This window comes from Eurypyga helias, unplaced genomic scaffold, assembly GCF_000690775.1.
Source record: "Eurypyga helias isolate BGI_N326 unplaced genomic scaffold, ASM69077v1 scaffold23262, whole genome shotgun sequence".
Classification (NCBI taxonomy): domain Eukaryota; kingdom Metazoa; phylum Chordata; class Aves; order Eurypygiformes; family Eurypygidae; genus Eurypyga; species Eurypyga helias.
The window spans coordinates 22,759-39,780 of record NW_010238225.1 but is presented as its reverse complement, the minus strand read 5'-3'; the positions used below and the strand labels follow the sequence as shown (position 1 = coordinate 39,780).

Below are 17,022 nucleotides of genomic sequence, written 5' to 3'. Positions count from 1 at the left end.
ATGAGGATCTGGTCTGTGTGGAAATCAGTTTTATACCATCGAATTGTCAGTCCTTACCATTAGTTAATAACTTCTGAATCTGCTGGCTGATCTCATTTAGGCTTTTAAGGCAGCAAGAAGGCTGAAGTGAAACATCAGTACTGAGATAAAGTTGGGGGGGGGAATCAAACTAGTTTCTGTAAAAGGTCTGGTGTAATCTAAAAAACCTGTTGGCTTTGCTGTCAGCTGGCTAGCTAGTCCATAGGTACCGGCCAGCCAGCACACGTGCAACTGAGACGCAGCACTCTGTTACCTGGCTTGTGGTTGGAGGACCTGGGAGGAAGTAAAGGTTGAGAAAGATGGTTTGGATGGGAGAGATTTGAAGGGCCGTTGCTGGGAAAGGACCAGGGTTACTGGGAGTTCTGGGGTGTTATGGGCAGAGCATGCACATTCAGGGAACAGCCAGTGTTAGTGCTGCTGCTGACAGTGGCAAACACCAAATGCAAGGGAGACTTGCAGAGCTTTTGCAGCCTGGCCTGGGAGCGGTTAGCAACCCGTCTATTTCTTAGATCCTGCCTTTCTGGAGCCAGTTAGAATACCCTGTGCAGTCCAGCCCCTCTCTTTCTCCAACTCAGGCCACTTTTACTTGATTTGTTTGACTTCCATTCCCTCCAGCACGCACTGCTCCCGCTAGCCAGGGGCTCATGCAGAGGCCTTTGCCTTTGCTGTGCATCCTTCCTGCTTGCCCCTTGGTCCCACTGTTGCTCAGTTTTGCTTCAGGTTTACCCCAGCAAGCACTGTCCCTAAAACTGTTGGTAGGGAAACCAGGCAGGGGGAAGCGAGATGACCCCCCCGAGGACCTTCGAGAGCCCGGTCTCTGTGGCCCTGGTGCGGTATGCGTCCTCCCAGGCCCTACGGGAAAGTGCTCCCCCATTTACAGCACCGTCTCTGCTGGCTGGTCACAGCTTCTGGTCTACGGCCCTCGGCTCCCTGGTGTCACCCTCTCCCATGTGGGCACATGCCACCCCAGCGCCCCTGTGCCGCTCACGGAGAAAGCGTTTTCTGTTGGGTGAGAAGGCCTTTGCGTTGACAAAGAATTGTGGGGGGGGCGGTAGGAAAGGATCCCTGGGCACAGAGAACAGAGCTCTAATCCTGTTGCAGATAACATCATGTCTGCAGGCTAGGCTTGTGTGTGTTTGGGGGAGCTGGAGGGGCAGAGATTGTTAGGCAGTATTTGTTTGTAAAGCCACTTGCTCTGAAGATAATGCTTGCACTAACTTCTATTGAGGGAGCAGTGTGAGTCCCCACAAAGTCCTTTCCCAAAGTGTCTTTGAAGCCAAGAACCCATTGAAAGGAAGAAAGGCCGAGAGAGGGGATTAGTTTGTTCAGCAGCTGTGAATTTCAGTGGGAGGCTGATGAACTCCAAAGTCTTTGTTGAGATTTTGTTTGTAAGGAGCCCGGCTGGAGGGAGAGACCCACACGGGGGCCGCGGCCTTAGACAAGAAGGAATCCGAAGCGGCAGGGAGCTGTAAACGGGCCACAAGGACTTTTCCCAAACACTTTTCGGAAAAGGTGTTGTGAAGAGAGCGGAGGGGGATTAGCATGTGAAATGACACTTTCCATTGACTCCACAGAGGGGAGGGGAAAAGGGCTGGCTGGCTGATTTATTAGCATTTTGTTCCCTTCTCTATTCTGCTCGCCCAGCAGCCCCCCTCCCCTGGCTGCCCTCCTCCCTGAGCCCTCTAAAGGGGTTTGGATTGGAAAAGGGAGCGGGGGGCTGCCTGTTTGTGTGTCATCTGGGCGAAGGTGACCACCTGGGAAGCTGAATGTAAATATTTCTCCTCTGAGGAATGCGCCTTCATTAAACCGAAATGAATACATGGAAGCATCCAATCCTGCCGCACAATGGCGTCAGTGCCTTTACCGCTACGGGCTCCCTGCGCCGGGGAGGGGGGACCCCTCGGGCCCTGACCCGCTGCTGAGGTCAGCACATTTTGCAGCTGCCGTGTCGCCATCTTCTCCCAGAGAAAGCAGCGTGTGGTGGTGGGGCTCACGCTACCCGCGTGTCCCCTTCGCCAACAGCCATCGCTGGGCCCAGCGGGCCCATCCTGGGCTGTGCCGCGGCCTTCGCGGGCAGCCGCCTGGGGCAGCACAGCCTGCCCTGTGCTGCCGAGGGAGAGGACATGGGAGACTGTTTCCACATCTCCTTTTCTTAAATTTCCAGCTGGCTGTGCAATGGGCGGGCACGGAGGGACAAGGGGGTAGATGCTGTCCTCTCTGCCTTGCAGTGGCCCTCAAGCCCAGCCCATGCTGGGGCTGTCTCTACTGGGTGAGAGGCTCCCACCACCTCTGCTTTCCTGCCCAAGGATGCATTCCAAGGGAGATGGAGGAATTGCTGATGGAGATGCAAGGGAGACCAAGGGCAGGGTCACTTCAATAATAAGAACCTTTGTGCAAACAGCTGGTGGTTTGTGTGTGAAGTGGAAGTGTTTCAGGCTTCCCTGAGAATGGGCTAAGATTGTTTCTTGCCTTTTTGAAGGGCCAGATTCTTGTTTGACATGAATGCTCTTGCTCTGGTGAGACCCCAGCTTGCCCTAGGTCCAAATTCCCACTCCCAGTGAAGTAGTCCTAGGATCCAGCGGGTCTTTGGTAACTGAGAGACACATAACAGAGTGCTGAGTGTCTTTAATGTATCATCTCTGAAGTGGGCAATGGGCCTCTTGTCTGCCCCCCTCCCACCCCCTTCCCTTCTGGCAGCTGCATGCTGTTGGATGCAACCTCAAGCAGGCTGACGGAGGGAGCAGGCCCTTTTGCATCCTGGTAGGGGCTGAGGTGGTGTTTTGTGGAGGGAACTGGTCAGCTCTTCTTATGCTCAACAGATGGGTAAGTGGTGGGGCTTCAGTCTCCAGAGATGTAACTACATACATACACACACACACACAATTGGATGAAAAAACCTCCCCAGCTACTTAGACACAACACCATTTTGCAAGCACTTGGCTACTGATTTATTGCATTGGCTATTGGTTTACAATATTGGCTACAAGACAGGTCTAATGGCCAGTAACTTAGCTCTGCTGGCTCCTCATCTGGCTAAAGGACACTTCAAACAGCAAAGTAGGTTATAGTCTAACAGCCCCGGGGAGATCACTGTGATGGTTCAGTGAACTTCCCCAGGTCCAGCAGCTGACAGCTTCTTCCCTCCCTGCTCCAGTCACGGCAAGGGAATTGTGATGCATCAACCAAATCTTCCTGCTGCTTGCTTAGCCTATAGAATATATACAATAAGTGGTAGAGGGAAAACTGTTATGTATACATCACAGTAACTGTGCAATAAATTAAACTTCAAAGTGCTTCACTTTCCTATTTACACACCATTAAATAGCAACTGACATTATTTTCTCAGGCTAGGAGGAAGTATTTAGTCAGTTAGCTGACAGGGTAAGAGTGCTTGGCAAGTACACCAGGAGGTGGGGAATGGGCTCAGCTGGCACCTCCTCTCTGGGAGAGATCTGGGAGGAAAGAGGGACTGGAGAATTGTGAGAGCATCTTTATGGCATCAATCAAGGGCTTTGGCAGGGCTGCTGGGGTGAAAAGGGAGACCAGATCTGGAGGCTTAGAAGATACAGAAAAAGCATGTAAAAAGCAAGTGATGGGACTCCTCTTTTGGACACCTGTTTAATGGGCAGGTCAAGTAGCAGCTTCAGTCTTGCTGCTTCCATCTCAAATACAAAGTGAAGCACTGGAGAGCTTAGAAAAGATGTCAAAGGATGGGAAGTGACCCTGTGGACCTTCTGGAGGCTGGCTTGCTGCAGGAAGGTGTTGTATGACTTTTCTATTCCCTTATAGAGTAGGGCTTAATGAAAGGCAGTAACATCCTTAGTTTTTTTAGGGTACTAGAAGCCTCTTCTCTTGTAGGGATTACCACTCTGAGTTGCCCAACTCTGGTGGTACCATTTCAGCTTCCTTGTGCTTTCTTAAGTGTTGATCTCACTCACTCAAAAGCCCAGTGCAGGTGCTTGTTTGGGGAACAAACTCAAAAGAGCAGGAGCCACTGAGACCACCTGTGTTTTCAGCAATAAAACCATAGTCACTGGACAAAGTGACTGAGCTGAAGGGACCAAATCTCACCTTGTTTTGTCAACACTTGAGGGTCTTCCCAGAAGTCATCACCCACTGCACTAATGGAAAATGCCCTGTATGGCCAAAGCTTTGGGACTCACACAAGCTCTTTCTACCTTGCCCAAGCCCCAGGGGGGCAGCATCGGGAATGAGACAAAATTAAGCCAAAGGGAAATGGTGCCAGGGGCTGATGGGGAGGGGAGGGCAGGAGAGGAGAGCGGCAGACAGGACCGTGTTGGAGCAGAGGCAAGTTAGAGCTTTCTCTTGAGCTTGCGGCTGACCCCGCCACCCCCGCTCCGCTCCCGCTTCTCCTTGCGGACGCAGAAGTACTTGGTGACCCTTTTGCGGCACTGCTCGCACCGCACGGCGCAGCACCAGTGGAACTTGCAGTTGCAGCTGGACACCATCTCGGCTCGCCTCTCCTCCACTGCCAGCCCGCAGTCCCCGCACAGCCGCCGGCAGCTCCGCTTCTCCCACTTGCTGAGTGCCTTGCCCCTCTTCAGGCACTCCCTGCCCTCCGTGCCCAGCAGCCCCAGTGTCTTGTTCTCCAGGCAGTAGTCAGGAGAGTCTTCTAGATGGACCAGCTCCTTCTTGGAGATGGAGCTGAAGGTCTCGGCGATGGCACCCCGGCTGGCAGCGCTGTTCCCAGCCCCCTGCAGCAAGTCCACCTTCAGGGCTTTGTGGTACCTCTCCTTGAGGTAAGTGCCAACCTCCCGAAACTCAGGCAGCTGCAACCAGCAGGTCTGGGTGGTACAGCTCCCCGACACGCCATGGCATTTGCAAGTGCGCTTCATGGTCCCTTTCACAGCCTACAAGGTGAGGAGAGAGAGGGGATTCAGGAAAAAGCCCAGAGGGGTCATTTCTGTGCTGCAGTGCAAAGAGAAACATGGCTGCAGGCCTGTGGAAGGGTCTGCCATTGACCCTCCCGGTGCAGGAGTCCTGCCCAGGGGTGGTCGGCTTAAAGCTTGCAGATTTGCTTCTTCGTGGTGCTCGCCTACTTGAACTTGGAGAAAGTGGACAGCAGGAAGCCCATTAACAGTGCATTGTGGCAGGTTTGCTACCTTAGAACAAACGTCACCCATCAATGTCAGTACTGCTGCCATCGTCTTCTCCTCGGCAAGGTACTTGTTTCTTGTGGACACATGCTTTTAGCCAGGGGAAGTTGTGACTCTTCACAGTGAATGGCCAGAGCCAACCTGGTATGCACTGTCAGGTCTGGAGGGAGAGAAGGGCTCACCTTTCTACCTGCCTCGTTGTTATGCAGGTTCATAGCAGCTCTGGCATCTTGTCCAGTCTCCAGGGCATCCACAAACTGCTTGGAAATGGCCTCCCCAAAGCCCACATTATCACTGCAGCCTCCCCACAGCCAGCCTTGTCCCCCTAGGAAAGGAAAGAGATGTGTGCTGTCAGGGAACCAGCCCCTCGCCTGCCTGGCTTGTGGCTCTGGGGAGAAAAAGGGGTCTCAGAAGTGACATGAGGGAATGGAGACTGTAGGGCAAATCCTGCCTTTCGCCTCATGATACTCCCCAATTCTGTCCCCTTGGGCTCATGCCATGTCTGCTGAAGCCAGGATAGTAAGTGCCTCATGCAGGCAGCGAAGGGGTATGTCCTGTGTGAGAAATCCAGGGATTTCCAGCCTTTCTGTAGTGCAGGATTCAGAAGCTGTTAATTATCATGCATTACCATATTAGATAAGGCTTTAGGTCTTTAATCACCTTCCCTCAAACCCTGACTTGAACTGGTTCAGTCTGACTTGCAAGGACAGCGTCTTGCTAACGTGGATTAGCGAACCGGAGGTGGCATCCTAGTCAGAGGGAACAGATTCCCCTCTGCGGGAAACAACACCAGCCTGGCACACTTTCTTTGATATACCCAGAATCCTGGGATGATGTTTGGCATCTCAGAAGAGTCTGATTTGTCATTTATCCTAAAGAAACAAAAGAGTCAGCACAGAACTGGGAAACTTCATGGCAAGATGTGGAGGGCATTTTTCCTAACTTCATGGGAGCTTGATAACTCAGCTTGGCTGACTGGAAACATGTGATGTGGTTTGTTTCTTTTCCTCCTAGAGAAAAATGCCAAACTCTTTATGAAGATTTTAAATCTGGAACATTCTGACCCTAACCTGCCTTGATGGTACATCTTGGGAGTTGTGATTTAATGGCCTTGTGTCTCTCTTGAAAGACCCGGCCCTTGCCCGGACTTCCCCAAAGCATCACGGTCCGCCCTCCCAGGAAAAGGCAGGGGAATCTCATGGGAGGTGGGTAATTGCAGCAGATGATAAAATCCAATCAAGAGCTGGGACTGAAAGGAGAATGGAAACCTTTCACCAACTTGGATTCAGTGCAATGGCATTTACAATTGAATCACACTGTTTTGGACAAGCTGAAAAGTTTCCTTTGCCTTCCAAGGTTTTAAGTTCACAATGGAAAATTTTCATGAAAAACAGATATGTTTTAGGGAAATGTAGCATGACTAACTCAATTTTCCATAGAAGATAAAATTTGGTGTACCATTGCCCAAAAGTCTTGCTCTGATAGAGATGGGCTATCCCACACCATGGACACCTAAAAAGCAATCTCTGTTTTAAAAACCTATTAGACACTAAACCGTATTACTAAATACTGGATCTTCCAGAGGAGTTCGTCATGAACTGACCCATACTGACTGCCCAGTGCAGCTGGCTGGGGAATGGCTTGTAAAAATTTTGATAATTTGAAATTTGACCTCTTTCCATCCAAAACAAAAGACCGAAATGCCAGTGTTTTCTGTGCAAGCTGGAGTGGTGCAGCCTGGGGTTCCCCACACAGGGGTGCTTAGCGGCTGCGGGCCTGGGTACCGCTGCGACAGGAACGGGGTGAAGGCTGTGTGCTGCCATAGCGGTTCTCCTCGTTGTGCTCTCATGTGCCTGCCCCACTGACACATGCTGGAGGGGTCTATGAATCCCACCCTGCTTTCCCTCCTGCTAGTTCTGCTCTGGGGCCACCCTGGTCCTGCAGACCCTGGGAGCCCTGAGGTCCTGGATCAGCACTGCTCTAACCAAACCTGCAGTGCAGATGCACAGCATCAGATCCTCTCCTCTGCCTGTATGATACAGCTGGTCCCTCCTGCAGCTTAAGTAGCATTCTTCTTGGTCTGAACCAGGGACAATGCAACACCCTTCTACTTTCCTGCTCATTTAGAAAGTAATGGAAAACATCAAAGTCTTGCCTCAGCTGGTGTAAATTGGAGGTGGCCTCATTAGTTTTCACAGAGCTACTTTGGTCTGAGCCAGGCAAAGCTCTGCTCTGGGCATTATTTCCATGTGTGGAAACCAGGAGGAGGAGTTGTTTCTGCAGGTCTCAGCAGAGAAGAGCTGTCTCCTGCTGCCTGGGATGTGAGAGGGATGGCAGCTCGTGTCCCCTTACCCAGCTGTCCGTTGCGGGAGTCATCACAGCCACAGTTGTCAAAATCCCCCAGGCTGCAGTTCCGGGTCAGTGTGTACATGACGCCTGCAGAGCTGATGGCATGGACAAAAGCGGTTTCTCGGTTTGCTGTCAAGTGGGAATACAAGGAGAGCAGATATGCTAAAGATTTCATGGCAACACCAGTGTTAGAAATGACTCCTGCCATGTAGGAGAGTGTGTAGGAAGAGATTTGCAATGGGTGGAGCTATGTGGGGTGGAGAGGAGGCCCTACATGTTAAATTAGCTTAGTTCTGGCTTGAACTGCACAAAGACAGAAGCTCCCAAATTTGGTTCAGACTGACTCATGCCATTTCCAAGGGTGTGTGTGAGCTTAGCACTTGGCTGTCCTTGTGGGAGCTCAGCAGTGGGGATACAGCAAGGACAGCCAAATGTCCCCCACATCTCATTAATATACCCCAGAGAGGAAGGAGCTCTGCCCAAGGATCAAAGAGCTCCTTCTCCACAGCCCTGACAAGCCTTACCTTCTGCTGGACACTGGCCAGGGCTCAGAACAGTGACCATACTTACTCACCAGGATCGTGGTGATCACCAGCAGACTTCACTGAGCCTTTGGCTTTAATTTAATACCAGCAAGGTCTGGATCTAAGCAGATAACCTTGAGGGCAACGGTCCAGGGATCTGCTGCCAGTCTCAGAGTGTTACTTTGTGCTGCAATTGCCTCCTCAAGGCCCCACTCTGAAACCTCTGCCCACCTCTGCCTAGGGCCTTGGTTCCACATCTGCTACCAGTCCCACTGGGGGCCTAAGGGTCTCCTCCATACCCAGGTCCTGTACAGGGCAGGCATGAGCTCAGCCCAGCATTGTACATGGGTCTAGAGGACCAAGTATGCACTGAAACATTTCCTGGCACCTGCAGATGGGTAAGGAATGGGATAGAGTGACAATGACCACAGCCCCATACCCTGCAGTGGCACAGGTCATGGATGCTGGATTTCTGCCCAAGGTGACTCTGACATCTGGAAGACATTTCTCCTGCCTCTTGGCCAGAGCACAGCCAAGATGAACTCATCCCTGCTCCATTTAGCCATATCCCTCTGCTTGCTAGCCCATCACCTCATGCTGGTTCTCAGCCTTCCTGGGACACTCTGGTGAGAGACACCACCTAGGCACGGCATGTCCAGCAGCCCATGCCACAGGTTGTGGCGGTGCATCCTTGTGGGCAGCCAGTGGTGTGAGAGTTGGTGGGACACTCCTGTCCTGCGCAAGCTGGGGCCCAGCAGGTCCAGAGGCAATGCTGGCATGGAGAGGCTGCCTTCTCTTGAAGCTAGATCCCAGTGCGTGTCTGGGAGCTGATGGGGAAGGGGCCTTCTGGAAAGATCCCTCGGGGGCACTCCTGGGAAAGGCACATCCCAGGTGGGGATGGGGAAGGAAAGGAGGCTCTTGGGAAGAGAGGAGGGGCCCATGGGCTCTAACCTGTAGCGAGGGGGTCCCTGGAGTGGTAACCAATGCTTTCCTTACCACTGCGCAGCCCACCGTGGCTGGAGAGCTGCAATGCCCTCTCGGGGCAGTTCCAGCGGTCCCAGGCGAACTGGAACTTGCACTCCTCGATGCCGCTCTGTGCCCCGGCTGCCACGCTGCTGGAGTAGATGAGATAGGCCTAGGAGCAGAACAGCAGGTCAGGAGGGGGGACACTTCACCCCCCCCAGCATTAACTTGCAAAACCGAGTCAGGATGCCGGCATGCAGTGACAGCCCTGTGGGCAACAGGCTGGGTATGTGCCCAGGCTATCCCAGGGTCCAGGAGAGTCCCTCAGCATCTCCAGTTTCCATCCCAGGCAGTGCAAAGCTGGTGTAGCCCCAGCTGCTTCCCACGCAGTGCTGGGGCTGATGGAGCTGTAGCTTTCCTGCCCTGTGCTGTGTATCTTGGATCCTGCTGCTTTGGGTGGAGAAGAACAGTGCAAAACCCCAAGAAGAACACGGCCCCAGGCTCCCCAGGAGGCTGGCGTTCAACTGACAATAACCTGCATGCCATTTTACAGAGAAAAGATGTACAGAGCTGAGGAGGACTCTCAGGCTTGGCTCCCTGGGGAGTGGAGCTCACCACTACCAGCAGAAAATGCGTTTTCTGCTGTGCTGGGTTGGAGCCTGAGCCTCCCAGGGTGAGAAGGCTGAGCCACGTTAGGGGATGTGCCAGCCAGCCCCTGCCATTGGGAACCCCTGATTCCCCAGTGTGAGAGGAGGCACAGCCTTCTCCGAGACCAGGCAGCTCGAGGCCAGCAGGTACCTCAGGCTGCCTCCTCCTTCACTGCAGCCCTGGGGGACAGCCAGTGCCATAGCACTGGCCACTGTAGAAAGGGCTGGATGGGTTTGGAGGTATTCCAGGGGAATAGCCAGATCAACAAATTGGGTGAATTTTACAACTGGTTCTTGGCTAGGAAATAACACCTCTGAAAGAGGGGCACAAGGAGGCGGGGGGGTCAAAAGTCCTGAACAAGGTTATAGCAATTCCAGTTGTGCTCCTCAGGGAAGTATGTTTTGCAGAGCCTACAGAAAGTACCTTTCGAGTTTGATGAATGTGGGTCCTGGTGCTAACCTGGTCATCAGAAACCAATAGATGACAACAGATGAGAGCCTCAGCTGGTGCCAATAGGCAAATCTCAAAAATCTGGCCTCAATCAGCTTAAAATCACTCCACACCAGCTTTGCTCATGGCTGACAGAGTTCGAGGAGGTGCAGCTTACAGCAAGTCATTCCTAGCCCTCCTCTGCCTTGTTGCTGGAAACCTGGGGGTGAGGGGAGCTGTGGCCAAGGCTGGATGGAGGAGAGTGGGAAAGAGGTGCCCTCCCTCCCTCCGTGGGTTTAGTGGAATCAGGGACAGAGATCAAAGGGATTTCTCTTACCTTGGGGCCCGTCATCAGGAAATTATTCACTGACCTGGAAGACAGAGACGGTGTCAGCAGGGAGGGGGTGATGGCGGAGGGGCCTGGGGAATGCCTGGCATCCCAGAGCTCTCCTCTCACCCCCTGCAGCTTGCCTGTCTCCTGGCTGCAGGCACCTTCGGTCTCTCCTCGTCTCCACTCGCTGCTTCCTGCGAGCCAGAACGGTGTTTCTCCTTGCGCACATCCCCCCGCCCCGCTGCCCCAACCAGGATGCAACCCCGTCACTGCTCCTTCCTCTTGCTTTCCTCTGCACAGCTGCCCTTCACACCAATCCCCCCATTTTTTCAGTGCTTTCCTGTTACTCCAGCCTTGCTTTTTACCTTACCCAGCTGCTGCTTGGCATAACTCAGGGTGATGTTTCCCCCAGCCCCCGGAGCTGGACCATGTGCCAGCACTACTCTCTGTGGGACCATGCCGAGTGAGGGAGGAGGTCCTGGCAGCATCCCCCCCGACCACGGTCCCTTGTTTTCCTGTGGTGCCAGCTCTGGCTGCCCACACTTTCCTCTTGGTCACGTTACGGTGATGGCTGAGCACGAACATGCTTGTCCTCCCCGTCTTGCTGGGCACTGTATAGGGGAGTGGTGGGGTGGTCTTAGCCAAAATTAAACTTTCTGGTGTTCCCACTGAAGGTGGGAAGGAATAATCTCCAATGGCCACAAGGCAGCATGGCTAGTCTCCATCACTCTCCCCAGGGGCTTGCAGAGCTGATGCTGAGCGGTCTCTCTCCAGCAAGAAAGACGTTTTCAGTGCAAATGGTCAGTCAGCACTAGAACTCCATGTGGTGCACCACCATTTGGGATCTGGAGGATGTCTGAGTGAATCCAGGTTGGCTGTGTCACGGCAGAAAGGACTGAGCCTTTAAAAAGGCCCAAGAGGCAACCCCAAATATTCCTAGCCAGAAATGTAGCAAGAAAAGGGAGGTTTCTCCCACAACCACCTCATTTTGGTCTCTTCAGTTTTTCAAAATAACCCTCATCACTACTTCTGGTGAGTCTTCGGAGTGACCCTGGCACTCCAGAGAGCTGGGTGAGTACCATTATCCCCTGGGAAGACCCTGAGGCCAGAGAGGTGGCATGGGTGGACTGAGACCCTGCAGTGAGTGAGTGATTGGGAAAAGCTAGAGCATGCACGGAGAGGAACTGCGGTCTTCGCCTTCCTCGTGAGATGATGTTCTGCTTCTAATGCTGGATGTCTCTCAGGGGAGGATGCCTCTCCTTTCCAGCCTGCCCTCACAGAGCCTTCATGCACACTGTCCCTTCAGTGGAGCAGCCTGCTCCGCTCTGCAGCTGGGCTACCTGGCATGCAGCAATGCTTGCTGCTTTTCTAGCTCACTCTCCCTGAAAATCGCAGTAGCTGGGTGGACTGTGGCTGGATGCAGGGAGAAAGGTGTGGGTTAGGGTATGTTTCTTCCTCCCTGTGTGTTTGTTTTCCAAGCAACGCTGTCTGGAGCCACAGGTATTCCTGATAAGGGAGAGAAAGGCACTGTTCTGTTGTGCTAGGGGGGCATCCTACGGTGGGATTGAGTGCAGGCAGAGGCTGGCACTGCCACCCCAAGCTGGGCCCAAAGTGCTGCAGCCCTGCCATGGACCCTGGGACAGAGAGGGTGGCAGGAATGGTGTCCAGATATCAGACACATAGGAGTTTTAGAGAGGATGTTTCCCTGTCCTGGAAAACTGCTCCTGCAGTCAATGAGCCCGTTTCACCTCTGCTAAAACTGCCCTCATGGAGATCATCTCCAAGGTACACCACTAAAAGGGGGTCTCGTCGTTTTAGCTTGGGCAAAATGGCAAGAAACCTGATCTTTGCATTACTCACAATTTAGGAAGAGTTGAGAGAACTGGTTTGCAAAGTGTTACTCTGGCAAGTCTAACTTCTTTTTTTTTTTTTTTTTTTGGTGGAAATGTGTTCATACTGATGAAGCTTGCTTTGAGAAAGATTCCCCTGGGTCAAAATGGGAGGGAGAGGGCTGTGCCAGGGCACTGTGAGAGCAGCAGGTCCTTTCCCTTTGTTCCAGGCCTGGGATTCAGACCCGGCTGTGCTCCAGCTCCCGTGGGTACTTTAGCACAAAGTTGATGGCTGTTTTGCACAGGAATTTTCCTTTGGGAGCCGCTTCTGCATTGTACAGCTAATTAAATATTTCCTGGAACTCGGAGAGACGGCATCTGTAGCCGAGTGATTAGAGCATCGGGTGACCTGAATCACACAGGGCCATGAACCTGGGTCTTTTCAGACTGTGTAAGCTCTGTGGGTCCCCATCCTAATGCAACTGGGTAGCAGCATGAACAAGTCATTTTTCCATCTGGTTTCCCTCCTGTCCTTCCCTTAAGCACTTTGCTATGGGGACCACACTCAGGATGGCATCACTGTGAATCAGCCCATGGTAGCAGCAGTGAGAAAACTCTGGTAAAATGCCCCTGTGTAGGCAAGATCTAGAGAATTTCATGTCCTCTTGTCTTGCTTTTGTGACCAGAACAAGAGATATATCCCATCTGCATCGCTTCCCACCTCAGTAGGAAAAGCCAAATTCACAGTGTGCAAGAATTATTTGCTTCAAACCCTTGTTGTCCTCATCTTGGATTAGGAACATCTGAGCAGTCGCCGGAGTGGCTTTAGGAGGAGGACAGTAATCCACAAGTTCAGGGTTTACAGCAAACCAGCCTGTTAGCAGGTGTCAATTGACATAACTGCATTGAAGCACAGGATCAGTTCCTCCTGGGATAAACGTCAAGGTTCACAAAAAGGCCAAGTTCAGGATATGCCAATTCACCATCTGCAGCTGAGCAAATAGTACAGTAGCAATTTCCCAGCAGGATATTCTAAACATTTTTATTAAGTCGGAGAGATGGAAGGCACTTTCCCTGAGCTCTCTGATCAATGGGCAGGCACGCTGCTGGGCAGGTTTGTAGGACTTAGATAAGTAAAAGATTAATTTAGGCGGGTACACTTGACCCCCCACATTTAACTCTTGAAGCTGCAAGTGGATTCAGGAGAAGGAGATATGGGACTGTTGTATGGCTGGAGGCTGGCTGAAATTTTTCTTATTTATGCTAAGAGGGAAGGAAAGATAATAATGGAGATAAAATCTGTGTGCTTTGTCTTTGCTCCTATGATCTACATAAGAAAAAATGCATCTCTGTTCTGAATACAGTTTCCAGCAAGGACAGGGAGTAATTAAGCCACTTGTTCCACTGCTGTAGTGCAGTACTGACAACACCACTAGAGTCATCTCTGTGCTGCAAGTAGGAATCTCTATTAAAATGAATCTCTCTTCATTTTTGTCTCTGGAGTGTGATTTCTGTTTATTTATTTATTTCTACTAATTTTCTATACCACTGTAAAGGAAAGCAGGATGTAATCCTAAACTACCCAGCTAGCTGCATCCACAACAGATGTAAACCAGCCCAATTCTGATCACTTTGGTTTCACCACACTGATCTAAAACTTTTTGAGATCACACACCTGAAGTGAAATGCTGGCAATTATTTCTCTTCTCTGAGAAAGCTTACAGGGTTTCTAGCTATCTAATCCCCCCTCCCTCCACCTTCAAACTCCAGAACAGCATTACACAGACTGAAGCAGAGCAGAGACAGACCTCAGCAGGTAGAGAGAAGTCCCACTGGCTCCCTCAGACCCCTCCCCAGCCCATGCAGGGTCTGTGCAGGTCATGCTGCTTCCCGTACTGCAACTCTATGCATCCAGGTAAAAAGCAAATCTAGGGCAAGTGATTTCCATTGCATCCGATGTTAAGAAATCATCTCAAAGCTACTGAATATCTATATCAGGAGTTCTCTGTCATAGTTTTATTGAACCTAAAAGCAAACAGCCCTGCCAAGCAGCTCTCCCATTGTATTTTACACATATCAAATACTAAAAAGCCTCTGATAATTTCTGCTCAGTTACAACTTCAACCAATAACAGCACCCCACTCCTCAGTTTAATATGCACCAAGAGCCTTATCAAATCTCCTACTAAAGTATTTCTTTGATACCTTATCACCCACTCATTCTACTGTGCTGTTGGTTCAGCTCTTAAGAATATTATAAAGCTATATTTAGATCTTTACTGTTGTTGCTGTAAATACAGAAAATGGATACAATTTCACTTTGGATTTGAGTTTTGTTTTCAAGCACAAATTCTCCCAAGTTATTAGAAAACCAGTGACACTGAAAACTAAAGGCAATCCCACAGCTGAAGAGTAAAAAACTCCCAACATTTAGAAATAAGCTGCTGCCTTAGCGTTTGTTACATTATTCCCACAGGATAGGAGACTGGGAGGCAAATCATTAACATCTGGAGCTTTAAATATCTTTTTTCTTCATTTCTCTCTATTTTGTTATGTTTATTTATAGTTTCTAGGTGCAATCCTGACAATTTGTTCACCTAGAAACACGCTGACCGTTCAACCTATCTGAGACGACAGAATCTAATCCACACTTAGACAAGGGAAATGGCCACAGACATATATATATATAAAATATTGTTCTATATTGCCGCCCTTCTCCCAGTTCACAGGATTAAATCACAGGAAAAAAGAATCTTGTTGCGTTTTAAGCTGTTGGGTCAGATAACAAAGACCAGCAAAAATTGCAAGCAGAATTATTATATGAATCCCACAAACCTTGCTTTTTCCTCCTCAAGAGTTAAGGGATAGAGTCTGTAATATGATCCTTTCAAATAAAGTTTGAAATTTTCCTTTCTCTCAGGAAATCATGACCTATGAGCAACATGCGGAGAGAAGCAGGGTTATCTTGATCTATAAACTTTTCTCTTAGATAAAAGCTTCTGAAAGGCAGAGAGGGAATTTAGACATCCAATTTCCATCGAAAATACCTGGGATTTCTGTATTTAACTTTACTTTGTGCTCTGAAATTTCTCACCTTTGAACTGTTTCTTTAAAATGTTGATTTTTTTTTAAATTCTTTTTAATGTATTTTAAACCTGTTTATATTGGGGGAAGCAAGAGATATACAGAGGAATAGCAGAAAAAATAAAAATAAAATCAGCATGAGTTCTTGCCCAGCCTCCCTGTATAACGTATATATTCCCCTGGTCCAGAAGTGAGATTTATCTTGAGTTTGCTACTCTATAGTATTTAGACATATACAAATTGTTGCACATTCTTTTAATAGAGTAGAGAAATGTCTGAAATAACATAAATTTCACTCCCTGTTTAACAGTAATGAATTCCCAATTATTCTTGAGTTTCTCTTTTTGTAATTTTGGTTTCTCCATCCACAGTAATAACCCTAGAGATCTGCTGTGAGGGAGGCAGGGGATTTTAGTAATTGAACGTGAAAAGACTTCCCTTGCTGTTAAAGAGAAGTCTGTAACCCACTAAGCAGATTCCCCAGGGCATGACAGAAATGGAGAATAAAGTTGGGGTACTCAGTAACAATCACATAGTAAAAAATACCTACAGAGCCAGGTCATTTCAGTCCATTTCCATTGGGCACGGGATGGGTATACTCTACAAGGAATGGTACGAGATTTGATGCAAGTGTAATCTCTTTCTGTTCACCCTTATAAAACAATTCTGGAAATTAGTGTAAAACCACCTTTAAGACAGAGCAAGAGACCCAAAGATGACCGCAGGTTTGTGCATGGGGGAACTGGTTTGACGGGAGCCAGGTGGTTGGGAACCAAGCCGTAGCAATCACCGTACCAAAAGCTTCTCCCCAGGAAATCCTAATACATGAATTTCAGACATGTGTAATCCTGACCCTGTGCCAGCCAAGAAGACTGAGTCTCAGGCTGCTCATCTGGAGTGGTGCTCCCATGGATGTAACTCATCCCTGCTGCCTCTGAGCTCTTAATCAGGGACTGTCTTCTTTGGGGAGCGTCGAGAAGCCCCACTTGATTTGATTAAGACAAGAGACAAGCTGACTGTGAGTCCTCGGAAAAACAGAAATTCCTGGCCCTCCCATTGGGTTATCTTCCCAGTTGGAAGTGAGAGCTGGATCCTCCGCATCCACTCTCCTCTATTGTCCCCCAGCTCAGGATTTGGCCCATATAGTTATTGTTGGGAGACATAGGGGAAAAGGGGGACTTTCTTAGACCCAACCTATCTGCCAATGAGTGTGTATGGATGCAGTTAAATGCCTGGTCCCATTAAAGACCACAACAGGGTTAAGTGGGAAAGAGGGGACATTTAGGAAAGTGAAGAGGAATTTCCTTAGGGTGTCCGGGAAGAGCACCTGCCTGTGACAGACTGAGGTGCTCTCAATACTCACCAGGCACAGCAGGATTGGAAGAAGGGGGTGAGGAAGAAGATGCCCAGATAAGGGTCCATGTGAAATATAAAATCCAAATAAAGAGCGAGAAAGAAAATCCTAAAAAAAAAAAACTTGGGTACCACCACCACCAGAGAAAAGGAAAAAGAAAAAAAAAGAAAAAAGAAGAAAAAAACCCCAACAAAATTAGGGAAGGGATGGAGCTATTTTCCACCCGGCAGTCCTGGTGTGATGAAGAGGCGTATGCCCCCTGAATCTCAACTTCTGTGAAGGGTAACCAAAGTAAGAGCTAAAGGGGGTTGGTGAAATGGAGCCGCAGAACTTCCTAAGAAGAGATTATCTACTTA

The 17,022-nt window shown here is 50.0% G+C and overlaps 1 protein-coding gene across 1 annotated transcript; it reads right to left on the bottom strand.

Annotated features, from left to right (window-relative positions):
• Nucleotides 1–4,352: 4,352 nt before the first annotated feature.
• Nucleotides 4,353–16,734, bottom strand: WNT8B (wingless-type MMTV integration site family, member 8B). The gene is made up of 6 exons (XM_010147789.1): nt 16,676–16,734; nt 10,407–10,440; nt 9,026–9,164; nt 7,509–7,634; nt 5,339–5,481; nt 4,353–4,910 (listed from the first exon to the last, which is right to left on the bottom strand). Exons 1-6 carry the CDS (start codon nt 16,732–16,734, stop codon nt 4,353–4,355), a joined length of 1,059 nt encoding a protein of 352 aa, XP_010146091.1.
• Between the last annotated feature and the right edge of the window lie 288 nt (nt 16,735–17,022).

Excerpts from the sequence above, each read along its gene's own strand:
- WNT8B (XM_010147789.1), bottom strand. The coding sequence starts at position 16,734 with ATGGACCCTTATCTGGGCATCTTCTTCCTCACCCCCTTCTTCCAATCC. Across the intron at positions 5,482-7,508 it reads CTCCCGCAACGGACAGCTGG|GGGGACAAGGCTGGCTGTGG; the intron begins GTAAGGGGACAC and ends TTCCTTTCCTAG. Across the intron at positions 4,911-5,338 it reads ACAACGAGGCAGGTAGAAAG|GCTGTGAAAGGGACCATGAA; the intron begins GTGAGCCCTTCT and ends CTCACCTTGTAG.